Source organism: Hoplias malabaricus, chromosome 2 (assembly GCF_029633855.1).
Source record: "Hoplias malabaricus isolate fHopMal1 chromosome 2, fHopMal1.hap1, whole genome shotgun sequence".
Lineage (NCBI taxonomy): Eukaryota > Metazoa > Chordata > Actinopteri > Characiformes > Erythrinidae > Hoplias > Hoplias malabaricus.
Genome location: NC_089801.1, coordinates 43,262,453 through 43,280,595, shown reverse-complemented (window position 1 = coordinate 43,280,595; position 18,143 = coordinate 43,262,453). Strand labels below are relative to the sequence as shown.

Below are 18,143 nucleotides of genomic sequence, written 5' to 3'. Positions count from 1 at the left end.
ATGCAGGTATGGCATGCATTTGGGGCCAAAATTGTCTTAACGTCTGTACACGGAAAAAATATACCTCAGCAGACAAAAAAACATGCCATCTGTCTCAATACATCAAAACATGTATACTTAACAGGGGCTAGAATTAAGACGATTTTGGCCTTAAATGCATGCCATACGCAGGCTACAAATGAGAGAAAGTCCGTACTTGCTGTGTCAGCTCCCCTCGTGTGCACAGTCATGAAGTGCATGCAAAACAGGGAGGGTCATGGTTGGCCTGTCCTCTGCAAAGAGTCTGTCAGTCAGCCAATCTGTTTTTAGTGTGGGCGGTTCACTGAGTGAGAGTAAAACCTTGATATGCACAGTCCTGTACCAAAAAGTATGATTGTTTTTTTTTTTTTTGTGGTGGTGCTGGTGGTAGTGGTGTCTTGGAGGATTGTATTCGAGGTCCGGGTCCGGGGGTACCTCCCTGAAATGAGTTTTTGCACTTGGAATGTTTTTAATCGATAAATCAACATAAACATTAGTGGCATGGGACTAGCCAGTTTTAGTGCCAAATATTCAAATGAAGTTACATCATGACACATGCAGAGACTAATATTAAAAGTATTTTTATATACAATAGACCACCATCTTTCCCCTTGGCCTGGGCTTTGCCACATAATTATAACCACCAGGTTTCATTAAGTTGATATGGAAGTAGTCCCCAGGTAGCTGCCAAGTTTCTGTAAGAAAAACATGCTAAAATTGTTCTGACAATGATGTCGTTACATATAGAGACTTTATTCATGAGAGAGCCAAACAAGGCAGTGGGTGAAAAACATCCCAAAGTTAATTGGTCAGGTACAGGAGAATGGGGCGATCTGATGAAACCGGCCATTTGTCCAGATGACTGGGATAGCAGTGAAACTTTTAATTAATTTCCCATATTTTCTCACCACATACAGTCCAATTTTCACAAAAGGAAGTATATTGCATTACACAGATGTGGTCACAGGGTGGCGGCAAATAAAGCCAAATCATTTGTGAAGGACAATTGGGGGATGTGCACGTAAGTCAAGACACTGGTATTTAATATTTAAGATACTATTCCAAGAAAAAAAACACATATCACTGAAAAGAACATGGTTTAGCTGGAATGTGAAAGTAAACCTTTACTTTTGGTCAGAATAACAAACCTTACCGGAGTAAGACCAGCAATATCAATAGTAATGGCGAGTTTAAAATAAAGCAAAAGTACAGAGTGTATATTCACAGTGGTCAGTGAGGTATATTATTCTATTACACTTTTATTACATTCTAAATTTAGCTTTCCATATTAGTACTACACCTACAGAATGAAGTGTGGAGTGGAGCCATCCCGCTGCTTCTGTTTTGTGTGTCTTCACTGCCCATAGTGTTTGTGAAGAATTGCTCACTAATGTGTGTTTGTATGTTCACTACCACAGATGGCTCAAATGCAAAGAGGCAATTTCCATAAGAGGATCAATAAAGGTGTTTCTTATTCTTCTTCTTCTTCTCAGTGAATAGAAACCGTAGAGAACTGTTGCCTGAGTTGATATTCAAGCCGTGCCACACAATCATCAATTAAAACTTACAGGTAATGTATCTTTTATCCCTGGACTGATTAGAGCATAGTAATTCTTGTTCTCCATGTTGTTGATTGTGAACGTGTGAAGGTGAGACTCTTCCTCCACATTAAAGAAGGACAGAGTATGTTCACTGAAGTTTAGAAGCAGACCCAGTTTGATGAAGTGACCCTTAGCAGGTATTTGAGTGTGAGGCTTAGAACTGCTGTAAATACCACGGTGATCTTCATAACACAGAGCTATGAGGGTCTCTTTCGTGGGGGGCTTCTGGGTCACTCCCACACACCATGACAGTTTATCTTTATTCTTAGAGTTCACTGTTACCTCCCAGTATTTTAGTCCTGAGGAGAACTCCTCTCTACTCAGAACGTGAGGAAATGTGTCCCTAGTGTTTGTCCCTGTTTGTCTCTGTTGTCCACAGAACACACCAGTTCCTCCTTTTTTTATTGTTAGAGAAACTGATCGTGTGTCAGGATCTACAGTGAGTTTCTCTGTGAATAAAAAAAAAACATTTCAACAAGAACCATAGTCACAATACACACATCTGAAGGATCATGAAATATCACGTAAAGTTACCTTTATTGTTTTTCACCTTCTTCCACCTTTGTAATATTTTATCAGTTGACTGTGGAGGGGCACATGACTCTGAAATTACACCTGTGGGAATATAATTATTTAAATGTATTTATTTATTTATTTATTTTATGTAAAAATTTGCATATTTAAATATGCAAATCTGTGAAGATGGCAGCTTAAGCTAAATCCAGATCAATGCCTTTGCCTAGGGAGGAAATTAAGAAGCCAACTCACCCCTAAAGCACCTAAAGAATTCTCTGTATCTTTAATTGGAATTCAAAATAATTGATAGTAAATAGAACAAAATTAGAATTTTTAAGGAATGCAGTGTTTGATGGACATAAAATGCTTGAAACAATCATTCATTTATTAACTGTAACATTATCCAGTCCAAGGTCACAGTGGGTCCAGAGCCTACCTGGAATCATTGGGAGCAAGGCGGGAACACAGACACTTTTGAGTCGTCAATCCACCTACCAACATGTGGTTTTTTTTGGACTGTGAGAGGAAACCGGATATTTCAGTGACGAGTATTTTGCTCATCTGCTCCAGTATTAAAGCTGGAATATTTTTCTAATGTTGCTGGGAGCTTGTTCTTCTCATTTTCTGAGCACAGTTTATATTTAGCATGTGATTGCGCTTTGGTCGCTGAAACTGTTTTTTTCTCAGTGTTTACAAATAACTTCTTTTTTTTTAGTGTTGTCTTAATTCTAGTCAAAACAGAGCACGTCCAAATCACAGATGCTGTGCTTCTCTTTGGTATGCTTCTGACTTTAGGTTCTCCACCATGTTGCAGATAGGGGCAGAATCATGTGACTACAGTGTGGTAGTGTGATATGAAAGAGACAGTACATGAACACACAGTGGAGACAGAATTAAATTTAAAAAAAGGAAAAAAATTGATATAATCGATGTAGACAAGGGGTGGCACGGTGGTGCAGCAGGTAGTGTCGCAGTCACACAGCTCCAGGGGCCTGGAGGTTGTGGGATCGATTCCCGCTCCGGGTGACTGTCTGTGAGGAGTTGGTGTGTTCTCCCCGTGTCCGTGTAGGTTTCCTCCAGGTGCTCCGGTTTCCTCCCACAGTCCAAAAGCACACGTTAGTAAGTGAATTGGCGACTCAAAAGTGTCTGTAGGCGTGAGTGTGTGAGTGAATGTGTGTGTGTCTGTGTTGCCCAGTGAAGGACTGGCGCCCCCTCCAGGGTGTATTCCCGCCTTGCGCCCAATGATTCCAGGTAGGCTCTGGACCCACCAAGACCCTGAATTGGATAAGCGGTTAGAGATAATGGATGGATGGATAGACAAGATTATGTCGATTAGCTGTTCTGAATGTCAGTTTTGATTAATTTTCAATTAATTGCCCAGTCCTAGTTGTAAAACATGTTTACCTTTAAGAGGCTGTGTTTCAGCTGGAATAGACTCATGAGAATCAGCTGTAGAGCAAAACAATATTAAATTAACGTTAGTTAGGTGGTACTCTATTTAGTTGCATGTTTTATTAATAGTTGTACACAATTTTAATTACAGTGTCTACAGATACACTGACAGTGAAACAGACTGAGAGAAAACTTCAAAAAGCTGAGTCTTACCTGCTGCTTTTGCATTTTTATGAGATGAGCAATGTGGAAATAAACCTATCATGAAACAAACACTAATTGTATAATTTCCACTGTATTTTGAAAGGTTTGTAGAGAATATTTGGAAGATTTTAACAAGTACCTTTTCTTATTAAAAGAAGAAGAAAACTGAAGATGATGATGATAATTAACGAAAGCACTAGAGTTGAGATGAATGCTTCCTTCCAGATCCCTACACATACATAGCCATGGGTCAATACAATTTGTGTCTCAACAAAGTTGATATAAGTCCATAGATGAACACAATGTATTTTGGGACCACTCCCCAATGGTATTTTGTGGTATTGTAATGTTTCCTTACACCAAAAAAAATTTGGGCTCAAGACTTAAAGTGGACATATTATGAAAAATAACTTTTGAGTGCATTAACACATTATTTTGGGGGATCTAGAGCACCTACCAACCCACACACTGTGAAATAAAACATCCAAGCCAATCCAGTATTTATCTGATCTAAGTCTGGAATAATTACGATAAAATTTGTCATTTTGATGTGTCCAACCTCCTGCGTTTATGTGAGAGCCCAAAGACAAGGTTATATGTAGCAAAACAGCATGGAGAAATCAGAGCACTGAGTAAAAATGCTTGGGTCGCACTCAGGCTGGGGTGAACAGCAAGCGGCTCATTATCATTTAAAGCAACAGGCGCTGAAAACTCCCATTCTGAACAGGGCTGTTTAGACAAGGTGAGAACGCTGCTATGGGGCTTGTGGAGTTTTGACCAAAGCAGGTCACAGACATTTGACAAGAACTGTGTTTTCCTATGTGGAAAAAAGAGTATAATATGTCCACATTAAATAAGAGTGTGAGGCAAAATGTAATTTCAGTGTAATTTCAAGCCAATTTAATATTATTTGATTTGATATTTTGGAAAACTCATAGTAGTGTAAACTGAATAGGGAGATTCTTTACCTTTTTGTGGCAGCACACGTCCCTCTTTTATGTTCTGATCAGATAAACCCACAGAACAGGAGATCCACTCTAAGTCTGAGTAAGGGGAAAGCAGCCAAGAGCTCACACTCACCAACCCTTCAGAGTCTATGAACAGGGACAGAAAAGGGAAGTCATATGTTGGAAAATACCAAACATCAAGAAAGTATCATCAAGTTCTTGAATGGTACATAGCCAAAAGTATAAGAACCATGACACCAGAAATTCACTTTCATTCATTGGTGAATGTTAGTGAGGTTGAACACTGGAGATTCCCAAAGGTATCTGATGAAATTTAGAACCATTAATTCTCAGTTTCTCTAATACTCTATACTGTTCTCCTGACCTCTATAAAATCTGCCATTGCAGATGTTTATTTTAGACTTATGTGACACTGCTGGGTCATGGAATAACAATCCATAAACTTGCTGATCAACAGTTGTTGTGTCCCGAGAAAGTTATGAGCTTGGTACTAATTATTTAAGCCAGGGTTACATGACACAACTTTTAGTGCAAGATTGAGCCCGTTATCTACATGACTTTCTCTCTGTTTGAAAACTGTGACAGCACCAAAGTCAGCAGACTAGCCAACTAGCACAGAATCAGACTCTGGTGCAGTCGTGTAGTGTATGAGCAGCTCAGTCTCTGATCTTAAACTTTCAAATCAGGTTTCAGACCAGTCTCAGCACATCAAACATGTTTGTTTGGTTTGGTCTTATTTTTCTTTTTTTTTTAACCTGACATTCAAGTTTCAAATAATGTCTAAACCGGTCCTGTCAACAGCCAGTCAAAACTACACTTATACAGCTACATTTATAAAGGTTTATAAATCTGTTTATTACATGGTTACTAATTTGGTTGTAAACACATTAAAGGTCATTAATAATCATTTGAAATGTGTATAATCTGCTTCAACTTTAAAAATCATGTAGTATATCCAAGATTCAACCATATTTTTCATACTTCAACTCTTCTGATCAGACATGGCAGAAATTTGTTGTAAATGTGTCATCTTATGACAGTGCTACAATGAACCTCTTGGTAACACTGGGTAATTACTGGGTAAGTACAGAGTATGTAACTGTTAAGTAAGCCGTACGATAAAATCATTACTGAATAAGTAAAGGGCATGATATTAGAAATATGTGGTATCTTACTGGGTATCTTACAAACATTTTACAAATAAGGTGTGCTGTAAGTACAGAGTAAGTACCTCTTGAGTAAGGTGTAATAGAATGTAAGTACAGAGTAAGTTTCTAAGATACTAGAAATACATGGCTATTATTTGTTATATCTCACAAACACTTCTAAATGTACTTCTAAACATTATTACAGATTACAAAATTGAATTAAAAGTATGTGTCATGTATAGCCCTGTCTAGTGTTTTCTTGCTGTCTGTGTATCATTGTTTCCTTTGTCGTGTATTAATAAGCACATGGCTATTTGTTTGGTTCCTGTCTTCCTTTTCTCTGCCTTGGCTCCTCCCTCTTGTGTCTTCTTTGTGATACTGCCCCTTCATTATCTGTCCCAGGTGATTCTTGTTTGTGTTGTCTTTTTATTGTCCAGGTCAGTGTTTCCTGTTGGTGGGTCATTGTGGTTGTACGTATGTTTGCTGTCTGTGCTTCATGTCTCTGTCTTGCCACGTTATATCTGGTTTTATGTTTAAAGCCTTGTGTTTAGTCTTCTCATTAACATTCTGTGTTTAGCCCCTTTGTTCTGTATGATGCTTGTTTAATATTTAAAAGCCTTGTTTAATGTTTAGCCTTGTTTAGGGTTTATCCTTGTTTAGCATTTATCGTTTAGCCTTGATTAGTGTTTAGCATGTAACCTTGTTTAGTGTTTAGTGTTAGCCCCTACTTTCTGTTTGGTTCTTGTTTAGCCTCCTAGTCCTTGTGTTTAGCTTCCCTCTGTCTAGATTCCTTTTGGTTATTGTTAATAAAGTCTCCTGTACTTACCTCCTTCCCTCACTCCTTGACCACTCCTACACACCCCATTGTTACAGTATGACAGTTTATGCGAGCTACTATTAATGTAATTTTTATTTTCTGAATGTAATTATAGATCTTTTAAAATTAATTCAGAGAATCAGCTACTTTCATTACAGGCACTTGCAGAGTTTCATGGTGCTTTGTACTCATTAGGTCACAACATGTGATTATATACTTACTATATACTGTATACTTACATTTTACACTTACGTCTATGTATTGAGGCATTATATGTACATAGCTGACTCATGAGGAAAATATTCAATGAATTGTAAGATGCCCAGCAAGAATATTTCTAGTATCATGCCTTTGCTTTCTCAGTACTTATTTTATATTACAGTGCACTTAACAGGTACATACTCTGTAATTACCCAGTAATTAGTGGGTTCTAATTTAATCATAGGTGTATTCTTGCTTTTGAAATGGGTGTGCACTCTAAGGAATAAATGTGTGACACAAGGTTCTTTGAGCACTGCCATAGAAAAACTACTTTTGGTTCCATAAAGAAACATTTTTGCTAATATGTTTAAATGGGTCGAGAACCTTAATATTGAGTGACAGATTTTTAAACCTTTAAAAGTTCATTCACATACCCATTTCTTAAACAAAAACCAAAAGTGGTTCTTCTATGGCATCACTCAAATAACCTTTTGTAGCACCTTCATATTTAAGCGTGTGTTTGAAAAAGCTAATTCCATCAATGAGAGGCATGTCCACTTTTTCATGTGCAATATATAGTGCAAATGATCAGGTACCAGTTTTGTAATAAGTATGGAAGTGTCTGAGTTTTCCCCCTTCTTTGTCTCTCCAGGTGAGAGTGGGCTTTGGAGACCATCTGTCTGATGAACAGGTTACATTCATCTGATCTCCAGCCTCATTCAGTGAAAAGAGAGGTGAAGATCCCATTACTGTGAAGGACAGAGAGGATGTTTTTTAATGGGTAAACAGTGTCAGTGTGTGTATGTTGTAAACACTGATAAAGCTTGAGTTTAAAAAGGTTCATACTTTGGTTATGAATCTACGGGTAACTTGAACACACATGCTTACATTTATCTTAACATATTTTAGGACCCTGCTATGCATTAGGTTTTCTCCCTGAAGCCCTTACCTTTTATTATCAGGTTAAGGTTAGCTGACTCATACCAAGTGACGGTCTTAACTAAACACACATAATGTCCTCGGTCTGCGATTGTGAGTTTCTCCAGTTTCAGAGAAACGTTCCCTTTTGCCAGTTGTCCAATCAGAGACACGCGTCCTCTGTATTGAGGGTCTCCACTGTCATCCTGGACTTTTAAATCTCTGTACAGCAGAACGGGCTTGTTGTAATCACTCTTGTACCATCGAACCTCAAATGATTCAGTGTTTAAAGAAGGAGAAATAGCACAAGGCAGGATGATTGAAGACCCCAAATACTCTGAGACCGAAGCATTAGGAACTAGTAGAGAGAAATCTGATGCTGGAAAGGAAGGGAAAAATGATGGGACATTGATTAAAATACAATGAACATGACCATTTTTGATGCAAGTTTTGCTTTTGAAATGACAAAAGAACAAAGAAAAGATTTCCAAACATAAACTAATTTGATAGTATTTTGTAAATATAAACACATTTTATATTTAAAACCTGCAGCAAAATCCAAATGCTTTGAGACGGGCCTATTTCATCCAGTGTTACATCACCGTCCCTATTAAAGACACTTTTTAAGCATTTGGGAACTGAGGAACTAATCTTTAAGTTCTCGCTCAGTACAAGATTTCAGCTGCTCAACAGGCTGTGCCCACCATCGTCTGATTATCCTCTTCAGGATTTCAGAGGGAATCAATCTGTACGGAGGGAGATTAGAGGTATTCTCAAAATACCTGACAAATGCATAAATGTAAATCACCCAATTAAACACAAGTCACAAATATGTTTCACATGTCTCAAAATCCAAAAACCCACGAGAGGACTTGAACAAATATATGTCAGTGGCACAAATGCAGATTCAACCCTTCATAATATATTTTAAATTTGAGATTGTGACTTTTAAAATATTTGTAATTAATTTACATATTTTGCCCTGTGAAGGACTGGCGCCCCCTCCAGGGTGTGTTCCCGCCTTGCGCCCAATGATTCCAGGTAGGCTCTGGACCCACCGCGACCCTGAACTGGATAAGCAGTTACAGATAATGAATGAATTAATTAATTACATATTTAAACAAATTTATTCATGTTCACAAAGAATTATAATTATATCCATGAAAACAAAATAAAATAAATAATTCATGTATTTGTATTGTATTTGTACAAATTGCAGACCATGAGATACATATTAGGATATATTTATTTGTAAATATTTGTGACTTAATCTCTCTCCGTAAATGTGGACTGCAGGACATTCAAGCACACACACACACTGTGTTTACAAAGTCTGCAAAGAATTATTTTTTTTTTTTGCTGAAATAACTATGGACTTCCCAGAACAGCTCCATGATGACAATATAGGTCTCTCTAATATACATCTCCTCATCAGCTGTACCTTCACACATTTGCAGGTCAATAAATCTTCAACACATTACTCTGCTTTTTACAGAGTAAACTGGTTTTAGTAACAAGGCCGTCCACACAAAGGTTGTGTATCAATATTATTGCTCAATTTAAGCTAATAATGCAATCTAATGTCCCAAGAACACAGACATGTTATATTTAAATTACATTTCTGATATTATGTGAGTATGTTTTTACTATGAGTAGTGTTGGTTGCTTGTTAGGTTCTGTGTTTACCTGTAGCAGAACATGCAACAACAGAGGCAATAAATAGCAGTAGCATAGCTGTAAAATAGAAACAAACAGAAAACAACAACAACAACATTACTCTTGTAAATATTTATGTAGGAAAGTTCAAGGTTTTGATAATCAAGGTATTGTTTCATTTAATAAATTCCTCAATTTTCCAGGTCCACTGAGACTATTGAAGCAGGTTTTACATATACACTGCCTGAATTACTGTTGAAGAAAGTATCAATGCTTGTTATGGTGTCTGAACGGTTCATTGGCCTCAACGCGACTGCACTGTATCAGAAAGTTGAACTTTAGCACTCAAACATAGCCACAGGCTCCTGTTCTTCATTTAGTTCAAAACACTTAAAAAATAACAACAATAAACTAGGTTTAATTAACTATTATATTAAAAACTAAAGCAAAGGAACATTTCCGCAGCTCAGCAACAGTGGTTAGAAAGTGAAGGTGAAGAATATAAACTGTACACAGGTAGTTTATTTATTAACTCATCTACAGCCAAACACACTTTAGACACGGCAGCTGTGTATTTCCTCATTTCTGCATTAGTTTTTACTTTCCTCTACAGGAACTAAAATTGTAAACAGTGTCAAGCTTACTTGCTTTTTGTTTAATTCCGTGGTAATTTTCTCTTTCCTTTGTCCTCTCCTCCTGCTGTTCTCTGCTCAGTGGGAGGGTGTTTATGGTCAGTTAATGACAGGGAAGGAGACTTTTAGAACACACAACACTTTCAAAAAAGAGTACCTTAACCTTCAGTGTTATTAAAGGAACAAGGTTTTGGAGCAGTCCATAAAATTGATAGAAACATTATCCACGTGTTGAAAAGGCGAGAATGAAACAAATAATTAAATAAATAAACAAAACACAGCTATTTGTATAGCAGTCTAAATATTAATTTATTTATTAGGGACTAAAAGTTAACAAAGTGAGAAAATATAATTACAGCAAATGTTATATAATATTTTGTTCAAAGTAAATATCCTTAAGTAGTGAAATCACACTGTTTTCTTGCCTTGTCCCAGCCACAGATTCAGCCACATAAAGTCTTTAGAATCAGTTTTTCCAGAGGAGGGTGTTCCCATATGACCAAAGACAGCGCTTAGCATTTAGGGTCTGGTTGAGCCTGTAATGAACAACAAAAGTTTAAAATTTTCTGGGTTGATACATTTTGAATCACAAGAGATATTGCAAATCTGCAGCAATCAATTTTGAGACAATTCTGGTCTTCTTTGTTATGCTACATGACCACTTTCCTATTGGAAAAACTTGCCCATGATCCATTATGGCGGCTTTCAAAATGGTGTCCACGTTCTGCACATAGCCTTAAAAATAGGCCCCTCTCACCCATTACTTGCTGGACTATTCAAATATGTCATTTTCCCTCTCGTCTCTTAAATAAAAGGGTGTTCTGCGACTTTTGACACACCCTGTATGATAAAAAGGTCCAATAATGTGGCCGTTTGTGGACTCTGAACATTCAGATTTAATCTCTCCTTGGTTTATTATTTTGGGCTGTTTAGTAAGATTTTAGACTTGTTGTAACATGTATTTCTACCCACCGTGTGGATTTTCTGGGTTTGCTGTAATGTGGGACCCTCCCTCAGGATCCCCAAGTGAAGTGCCCTTGAGCAAGGCATATGTGTTGAACACTACCACCGGAGCAACCTCTTACGGTTCCTCAGTGTGGCCTCAGAGTGGTGCTAGTATTTAACAAAAAGTAAAGGTAATGACTGTGACTGTGCTTGTATTTCTTAATTGGCCAGTGTGTGTGTCTGTCCATTTTTTAAATTTACATTCCTTAGAACTAGGCATGGTACAGCAGAAGGTAGTGTCGTGGTCACACAGCTCCAGGGACCTGGAGATTGTGGATTCAATTCCCGCTCCGGGTGACTGTGAGGAGTTTGGTGTGTTCTCCCCATGTCCGAGTGGGTTTCCTCCGGGTGCTCCGGTTTCCTCCCACAGTCCAAAATAAAAACACACGTTGGTAGGTGGATTGGCAACTCAAAAGTGTCTGTGTGTGTGAGTGAATGTGTGTGTGTGTGTGTGTGTGTTGCTCTGTGAAAGACTGGCGCCCCCTCCAGGGTGTATTCCCGCCTTGCGCCCAATGATTCCAGGTAGGCTCTGGACCCACCGCGACCCTGAACTGTTAACCTGATAATGTTACAGATAATGAATGAATGAATGAATGAATGAATGAATGAATGCTTAGAACTAGAGCTCATGATTCTCCACCAGGAAGTCTGTCCCAATACACAGTTCACTCTGTATTCCACAGTTTGCCTGCATTTTGCAAACAGATGACCAAGTAGTAACATATGTGTACTATTCTCACTGAACTGAAATCAGAGTGTACAATGAAAACAAGATAGCTATCTATGTATGACTAGCAGTAAAGGCTATCAGAACAATAACTCACTAATAAACTCACTGTTCAACACACAATTGCTGTGTCAAAGGTACATTTTATTATGTCTATGTAATTGTATATGTATTAAAAACACAATCAAATAGAACCATTTTAAATAAAAAAAATAAACTCACATAAAATAATCCCCTCGGAGGGCTCATGCAAACATAATCAAATCAATATGTACAGGTTATACCCAACCAAAATAAAAACACTACTATACTGCTCTTCAGCACAAAACTAGAGCTCTCAAAGTCTGTCTTTAGTTCTCATTGCATTACTGTTCATAAAAATTTTACAGGGAATGAATCTTTTATCCCTGGACTGATTAGAGCATAGTAATTATTGTTCTCCATGTTGTTGATTGTGAACGTGTGAAGGTGAGACTCTTCCTCCACATTAAAGAAGGACAGAGTGTGTTCACTGAAGTTCAGAAGCAGACCTAGGTTGGTGACATGACCCTCAGCAGGTATTTGAGTGTGAGGCTTAGAACTGCTGTAAATACCACAGTGATCTTCATAACACAGAGCTGTGAGGGTCTCTTTCGTGGGGGGCTTCTGGGTCACTCCCACACACCATGACAGTTTATCTTTATCCTTAGAGTTCACTGTTACCTCCCAGTATTTCAGGCCTGAGGAGAACTCCTCTCTACTCAGAACGTGAGGAAATGAGTCTATAAGGTTGGAGTTGTCCAGATTTCCACAGTACACACCAGTGCCACCTTGTGTTATGTTCAGAGGTTTGTTTGTACTTGTAACAGGATCTATAGTGAGTTTCTCTGAGAAAGAAAGGACAGCATAGTTTGTCCAGAAATGCAGTAGTTCATGCAAATAAATTAATATCTAAGACAAGTGAGATTTCATTTACCTTTATGTTTTTTCAACCTCTTCCACGTCTTTAACTGTTCTTTTGCCAACACTTCAGGCACAGATGACTCTGACCTTAAACCTGTGTAAATGTGAATATGATCATTTTAGCATGGTTCTTATTGAAATATTCAAGCAGGAACATTCAGATCTTCATCTTAAGTTTGCAGTTGTACTCTTCTGTATTTATCTGTAAAAGATGAAAAAGTAAAGAATGCCACTCTGTCACTGATTTGACTGCTGGAGCAAAACCTTTTGGAGCTGCTCTTTATATTATTTGATCATTTCAAGATGAATGCACTAATAAATGTATCCAAAATGGCATGGAATAAATTTCTTTGTTTACTTCGATAAAAATTATGAAGAAGAGAAGGATTTGTTCTGACATGAGACAATTTGCAATATATCAAGTTCTTTCCAACATAAAATGCTTTACCCTGCACATCCTAAGGGATACATCTTTTGAAAATAATAATGGTTACCTGTAGCTGAAAGTATTTCTTTTAAATTGGATACTTATTTTTTCTTTATTATCGACCCTTGGCTTACTCACCTGGGGATATTTACATATTTACATTCTTTACAGTTTTACATGTCATGTCATTTATCTTACCGGAATTCTGTGAAACAGCTTTGTGACAAAATCAGTTGTTAAAAGCGCTATACAAATACATTTGATTTGATTTGATATGATATTATCTGCAGCTTGACCAAAAAAAAAAAAAACAGAAAAGTACGACGGAGTTTTAGGGCCACAGCGTTGAAAAAAAAAACAAGATTCCGAGATTAAAGTCAGAATTCCGAGAAAAAACTCGGAATAATTCTGAGAAAAAAAGTCGGAATAATTCTGAGAAAAAATCTCGGAATAATTCTGAGAAAAAATCTCATAATAATTCGCTGCGTATAATCGTATAATGGAGCAGACACAGTGTAACTGTGGAATGCAGTGTGTTGCTTAAGTCATGCTATGGTATAGATTTCAGGAATAAACACTCAGTTCTCTTCCACATCAGGGCCACAGTGTGATTAGTGTTTAAACCCTGAATCAGTGCACGAACCCAGGGCATGTAGTTTCAAATGATACAATTAATGATCACGAAAATGATGGATCCAGATCGAATAGAATTCCGGCGCCCACGAGGCTCCATCGCGTTACGGCTCGGACTCGTACAAAAAACTAAAGCCTTATGCATGAATTATTTATTAAACGCATTCACACGTCATGACGCAGCCCCTGACTGAGATGCATAAAGGCTTTTGTTTTTTGTACGAGTCCGAACCGTAACACGATGGAGCCTCGTGGACGCCAGAGTTCTACACTTTTACACTGTGTCTGCTCCATTATACGCAGCGAATTATTCTGACTTTTTTTCTCAGAATTATTCCGAGATTTTTTCTCAGAATTATTCCGAGTTTTTTCTCAGAATTATTCCAAATTTTTTCTCGGAATTCTGACTTTAATCTCGGAATCTTGTTTTTTTTTTTTTTTTTTTTACGCTGTGGCCCTAAAACTCCGTCTTAGTAAAGAGACCACAAATATGCAAACATTAATGTTGATGATGGAACATTCCCAGTGACTGTTCTTGTTTGCCTACAAAATCTGTCAAAGATTTGTAAGAATGGCTTCCATAATAAACTTAAATATTTGGGTATTAAAATAATACATGCATATTAGCATTAAGTTTAATTTATTTATTTTACATTTACCCAAAAATGTCTCATCAAATGAAATATGATTACCTGTCAGGGAACATGTTTCTTCTGTGGTGGACTCTTGAGAAGTGTCTGTGTCCAAAAATGTGATTAAATATAATTGAAAAGGTTAACAGGCCGCATTTACCATTGTAAATATCAGAGTGGGCGTGTGTTATGGGTTATCCCTGCTATTTATAGGGTAGAAATATGAATTCTACAATCATATCTATGAGTTCTATACCACACATTAAGCCACAGTAAATAAGCATCTTCATCCACGTTTAGTCTCTGTGCTGACAGATTCTTGAGGACCTCTACTTTAAAAGATGGACACTCCCTTCCCTCAAAAGTCCCATAATAAATTACGACCCGGAAAATTAATCACAAACCATTATGTTTCTGAGGAACTTCCTTTGCATCTTTCACGGGTGTGCAGTGTGGGATTAAACCTTTTAGGGAAAAGAAAGAAATGATAATAATAATGTTAAAGGCAGTGGTAGTGCTAGTATGAGTCAAAATCTAGAACGTCTGTAATCCCTAACCTTGGCTTTTTAAAAGAATAGCAGTGAGGAAGAGTACGATAATCAGTGAAAGTGCCAGAGTTGAGATGAATGCCTCCCTCCAGACCCCTATAGGAACAGAAACATGGGTTCAGACACTGGGATTAACCCCTCTGGACCCTAGAGGAGTTAACATGGAAATAAAGCAGTCAAGGATCATAAACTGTTTGAACAATAAATTAGTCACCTGTGACTGAAACATACTTAATAATGTGTAATGCTTCCGCAAGTAAGAATAGGAGCTTTCATTCAATTTGGCATGACAAGCTCCTGGATATAGACGACTTCAACGTTCAGCCACTTGTGCATCAAAAAATTGCACAGTTTCTCCAGATTTTCTGGATGCCTTCTTTAGCAATTTATGGGCTAGGGATTTTGCAAGCCAGTCCAGATGTGTGAATGCTCCTGAATATTCATTATACTAATCAGTCATATCTGCAACCCCAAGAATTTTCATATTGGAATAAAAGGATAGGAATGTTCTTTTCCTTGATAAGATGACAAGCAAAAGGCAAAACCTATTTTCAGCAGCTCTGTGTAGGCACTGTGGTTTAAATTTACAGTCACTCAGCTAAAAGGACCCATTTCTGCATAATTAAAATACCCCCAGAACATCACAGTGCCTCCTCCGCCCGTGTGAACCACACTTTGAATGTAGTCCTGAGGTCTACAATGAACACCTAGCATCATTCAAATACAGATAGAAATTAGATTCATCTGACCAGATTACAGGATTTCACTCATGAAGAGTCCAATTTTTGTTTAACTCTACACCCCACAATCAGATGAATCAGTGAGCATAAGTAAGTGAAGGCCTCTTGCATGCCACTCTACACATATGCTCATGGTGTGTAGTTTCCTGCTGAGAGTTATTTCAGAAAAACAAGGTGACAAATTTTTTGTCTGGGGAGCATATTTCTTTTAAAATACAGATCAAGATTGGATTGTAGAGTTGGAGATATTTGCCTTTTACTGGTAGAACCCTGCTGTTCTTTATCTCCTGATCAGATAAACCCACAGAACAAGAGATCCACTCTGATACAGAGGGAGAGAGAAGCAGCCAAGAGCTCACACTCACCAACCCTTCAGAGTCTAGTCAACAAAGAGACAGAAAGTACAGGGTTTGTAATTCTTTAGTTAGAAAAACACAGAGGTTGAGTTTTCATCTCTAATAAAAAATTAAATACCAGTTCTGTAATAAACATATCTGCTTCTGAGTTCTCTTCCTTCTTTGTCTCTCCAGATGAGGATGGGCTTTGGTGACCAACCTCCTGAGGCACAGGTAACATTCACTTGATCTCCAGCTTCAGCCAATGAAAACATAGGAGAGCTGCCCAGGACTGTGGAATTGTAAACATTGGTTATTAATGGAAAACATAGGATAACCTTATGATATGAAAAAGCGTAGACCACGGATATAACTCACAGTCATACCTTTCACTGTAAGATTAACATTCGCCTTGTCATACCAAGTATTACTCTTAACAAAGCACACATATTCTCCACTGTCTGTGAGTTTGAGGTTCTCCAGCTTCAGAGAGATGTTCCCTTTCTCCAGTTCTCCAATCAGAGACACGCGTCCTCTGTACTGAGGGTCTCCAGAGTTGTCCTGGACTTTGAGGTCTTTGTACAGCAGAACTGGGTTGTCATTTTGGTTCTTGTACCATCGAACTTCAATTGTTTCCAGCTTTAAAGAAGGAGAAAGTGCACAAGACAGGACAGCTGAAGACCCCAGATTTTCTGAGACTGAGCCCTCAGGAACCAATATAGAGAACTCTACAGAAAGAGAGAGAGAAAGAGAATATAAAAATGATGGATGGATGCAAAGGCTAAGGATATGATGGTGTTAAGTGCTTACCTTCCGCAGAGCAGGAGAGAACAGTTGCGAGGAATATCAGGATCATTACTGTGAACCATAAAGGAACTCATTAACAAAAGCACACACACCAATCAGCCACATTATTACAGTATCATTGTTTCCACACTCACTGTCCATTCTCCCAGCCCCACTGACCACACAGGAACATTGTGCAGTTCATCAACTGGATATTTAAAGGGTGGACAAATGAGGTAGAAATGTCGAGCAGAGTGGACAGTGAGTGTTCAGGATCACCACTGTTTCTGAACCACTTGTACCAGCTCAAAACACACTAACACACCACTCCCACATCAGTGTCACTGCAGCATTGAGAATGATTCACCATGAAAATCATACGTGCTCTATGGGGGTCCACACCATTGAAGAACAGGGTGAAAGGGGGCTTTCACCTCAAAGTATGCAGAGCCGCAGACTACAGTCTGTTATTGTAGAACTACAGCATGACCTGTGATCCTCTCAGGTCATAAAAATGCAATGTATTCAGTTGTAGATGAGTCTAATGGTTTTGTAAAGTGATGCATAGCATATAATATCAATATACAGCACCTTTAAAATGTCATTAAATACACTTTAATGTCTATACTGTACTTTTTACCATTGACTAAAACATAAAACTCTTAAGCCAACAGCTATTAGCAGTTTGTAAGCTACAGCTCATGAAGGTGAACTTTGGAACTCTTACATAGCCACAATTTCTGTTCTTCTACTTCAAAGTAGCTAAAACATAACTATAATAATAGTGGTATTTATTTTACACACTAAGAAATAAAGGTACGGTTGAGGTGTATTATTGTCACTAAAGGTACAGCAGTAGTTTTAAAGTCCAGTTACATTCTCTTCTCCAGAAGAAGCAGTGGGGAATATTTGTATGCTTTTATTACAGAACTGTGTAAAATAAAATATAAGTTCTGGAAATTAAATGGGGATATAAAATCAACTTGTCCCACCGGTGTGTTTTATATTTATTCATAGAGCCATAAAAATAATCCATTGTTAATAAACAGTGAAAGGGTGATATTAATTTACCGATCCTGAGCTGACCCCAGGTCTGTCACAGGTTTGCAGTTATATTCCCCGCATTGGTTTTCTGTTACTGCTGGATGTCAGGAAAGAGACGTGTAGGCTGTGTCTGTGTTTGCTTGGTCTCAAATTATTTTGTCTGAAATTATTGATCCTACCTGACAGTGGTGTGACCGTCTGCTTGACTTTGTACTCTCTTGATGTGGTGTGTGTAGAGGGAGTGTTTTGTCTG

General features: G+C 37.9%; 2 protein-coding genes across 2 annotated transcripts; both read right to left on the bottom strand.

The window, feature by feature from the left end:
• Positions 1-797: 797 nt before the first annotated feature.
• LOC136686350 (butyrophilin subfamily 2 member A2-like) lies at positions 798-10,155 on the bottom strand. Its single transcript, XM_066660063.1, has 10 exons — positions 10,084-10,155; positions 9,470-9,517; positions 7,815-8,162; positions 7,462-7,614; positions 4,700-4,825; positions 3,871-3,960; positions 3,741-3,785; positions 3,540-3,584; positions 2,154-2,234; positions 798-2,068 (listed from the first exon to the last, which is right to left on the bottom strand). Exons 2-10 carry the CDS (start codon positions 9,513-9,515, stop codon positions 1,572-1,574), a joined length of 1,431 nt encoding a protein of 476 aa, XP_066516160.1. The 5' UTR covers positions 9,516-9,517; positions 10,084-10,155; the 3' UTR covers positions 798-1,571.
• A 1,782-nt stretch (positions 10,156-11,937) lies between these two features.
• LOC136687571 (butyrophilin subfamily 1 member A1-like) lies at positions 11,938-18,015 on the bottom strand. Its single transcript, XM_066662062.1, has 10 exons — positions 17,918-18,015; positions 16,871-16,918; positions 16,447-16,788; positions 16,200-16,352; positions 15,979-16,104; positions 14,995-15,081; positions 14,842-14,901; positions 14,498-14,542; positions 12,759-12,839; positions 11,938-12,669 (listed from the first exon to the last, which is right to left on the bottom strand). Exons 2-10 carry the CDS (start codon positions 16,914-16,916, stop codon positions 12,176-12,178), a joined length of 1,434 nt encoding a protein of 477 aa, XP_066518159.1. The 5' UTR covers positions 16,917-16,918; positions 17,918-18,015; the 3' UTR covers positions 11,938-12,175.
• Between the last annotated feature and the right edge of the window lie 128 nt (positions 18,016-18,143).

What these genes read in the sequence shown, in the direction of transcription:
- LOC136686350 (XM_066660063.1), bottom strand. Translation starts at nt 9,515, where the DNA reads ATGCTACTGCTATTTATTGCCTCTGTTGTTGCATGTTCTGCTACAG. An exon ending in TGTTGCATGTTCTGCTACAG is followed by an intron (nt 8,163 to 9,469) that starts GTAAACACAGAA and finishes CTTCCTTTCCAG; the next exon opens with CATCAGATTTCTCTCTACTA. An exon ending in TCTTCTTTTAATAAGAAAAG is followed by an intron (nt 3,786 to 3,870) that starts GTACTTGTTAAA and finishes GTTTCATGATAG; the next exon opens with GTTTATTTCCACATTGCTCA.
- LOC136687571 (XM_066662062.1), bottom strand. Translation starts at nt 16,916, where the DNA reads ATGATCCTGATATTCCTCGCAACTGTTCTCTCCTGCTCTGCGGAAG. An exon ending in ATATGTTTATTACAGAACTG is followed by an intron (nt 16,105 to 16,199) that starts GTATTTAATTTT and finishes TTTGTTGACTAG; the next exon opens with ACTCTGAAGGGTTGGTGAGT. An exon ending in TATTCTTTTAAAAAGCCAAG is followed by an intron (nt 14,902 to 14,994) that starts GTTAGGGATTAC and finishes TTTCCCTAAAAG; the next exon opens with GTTTAATCCCACACTGCACA.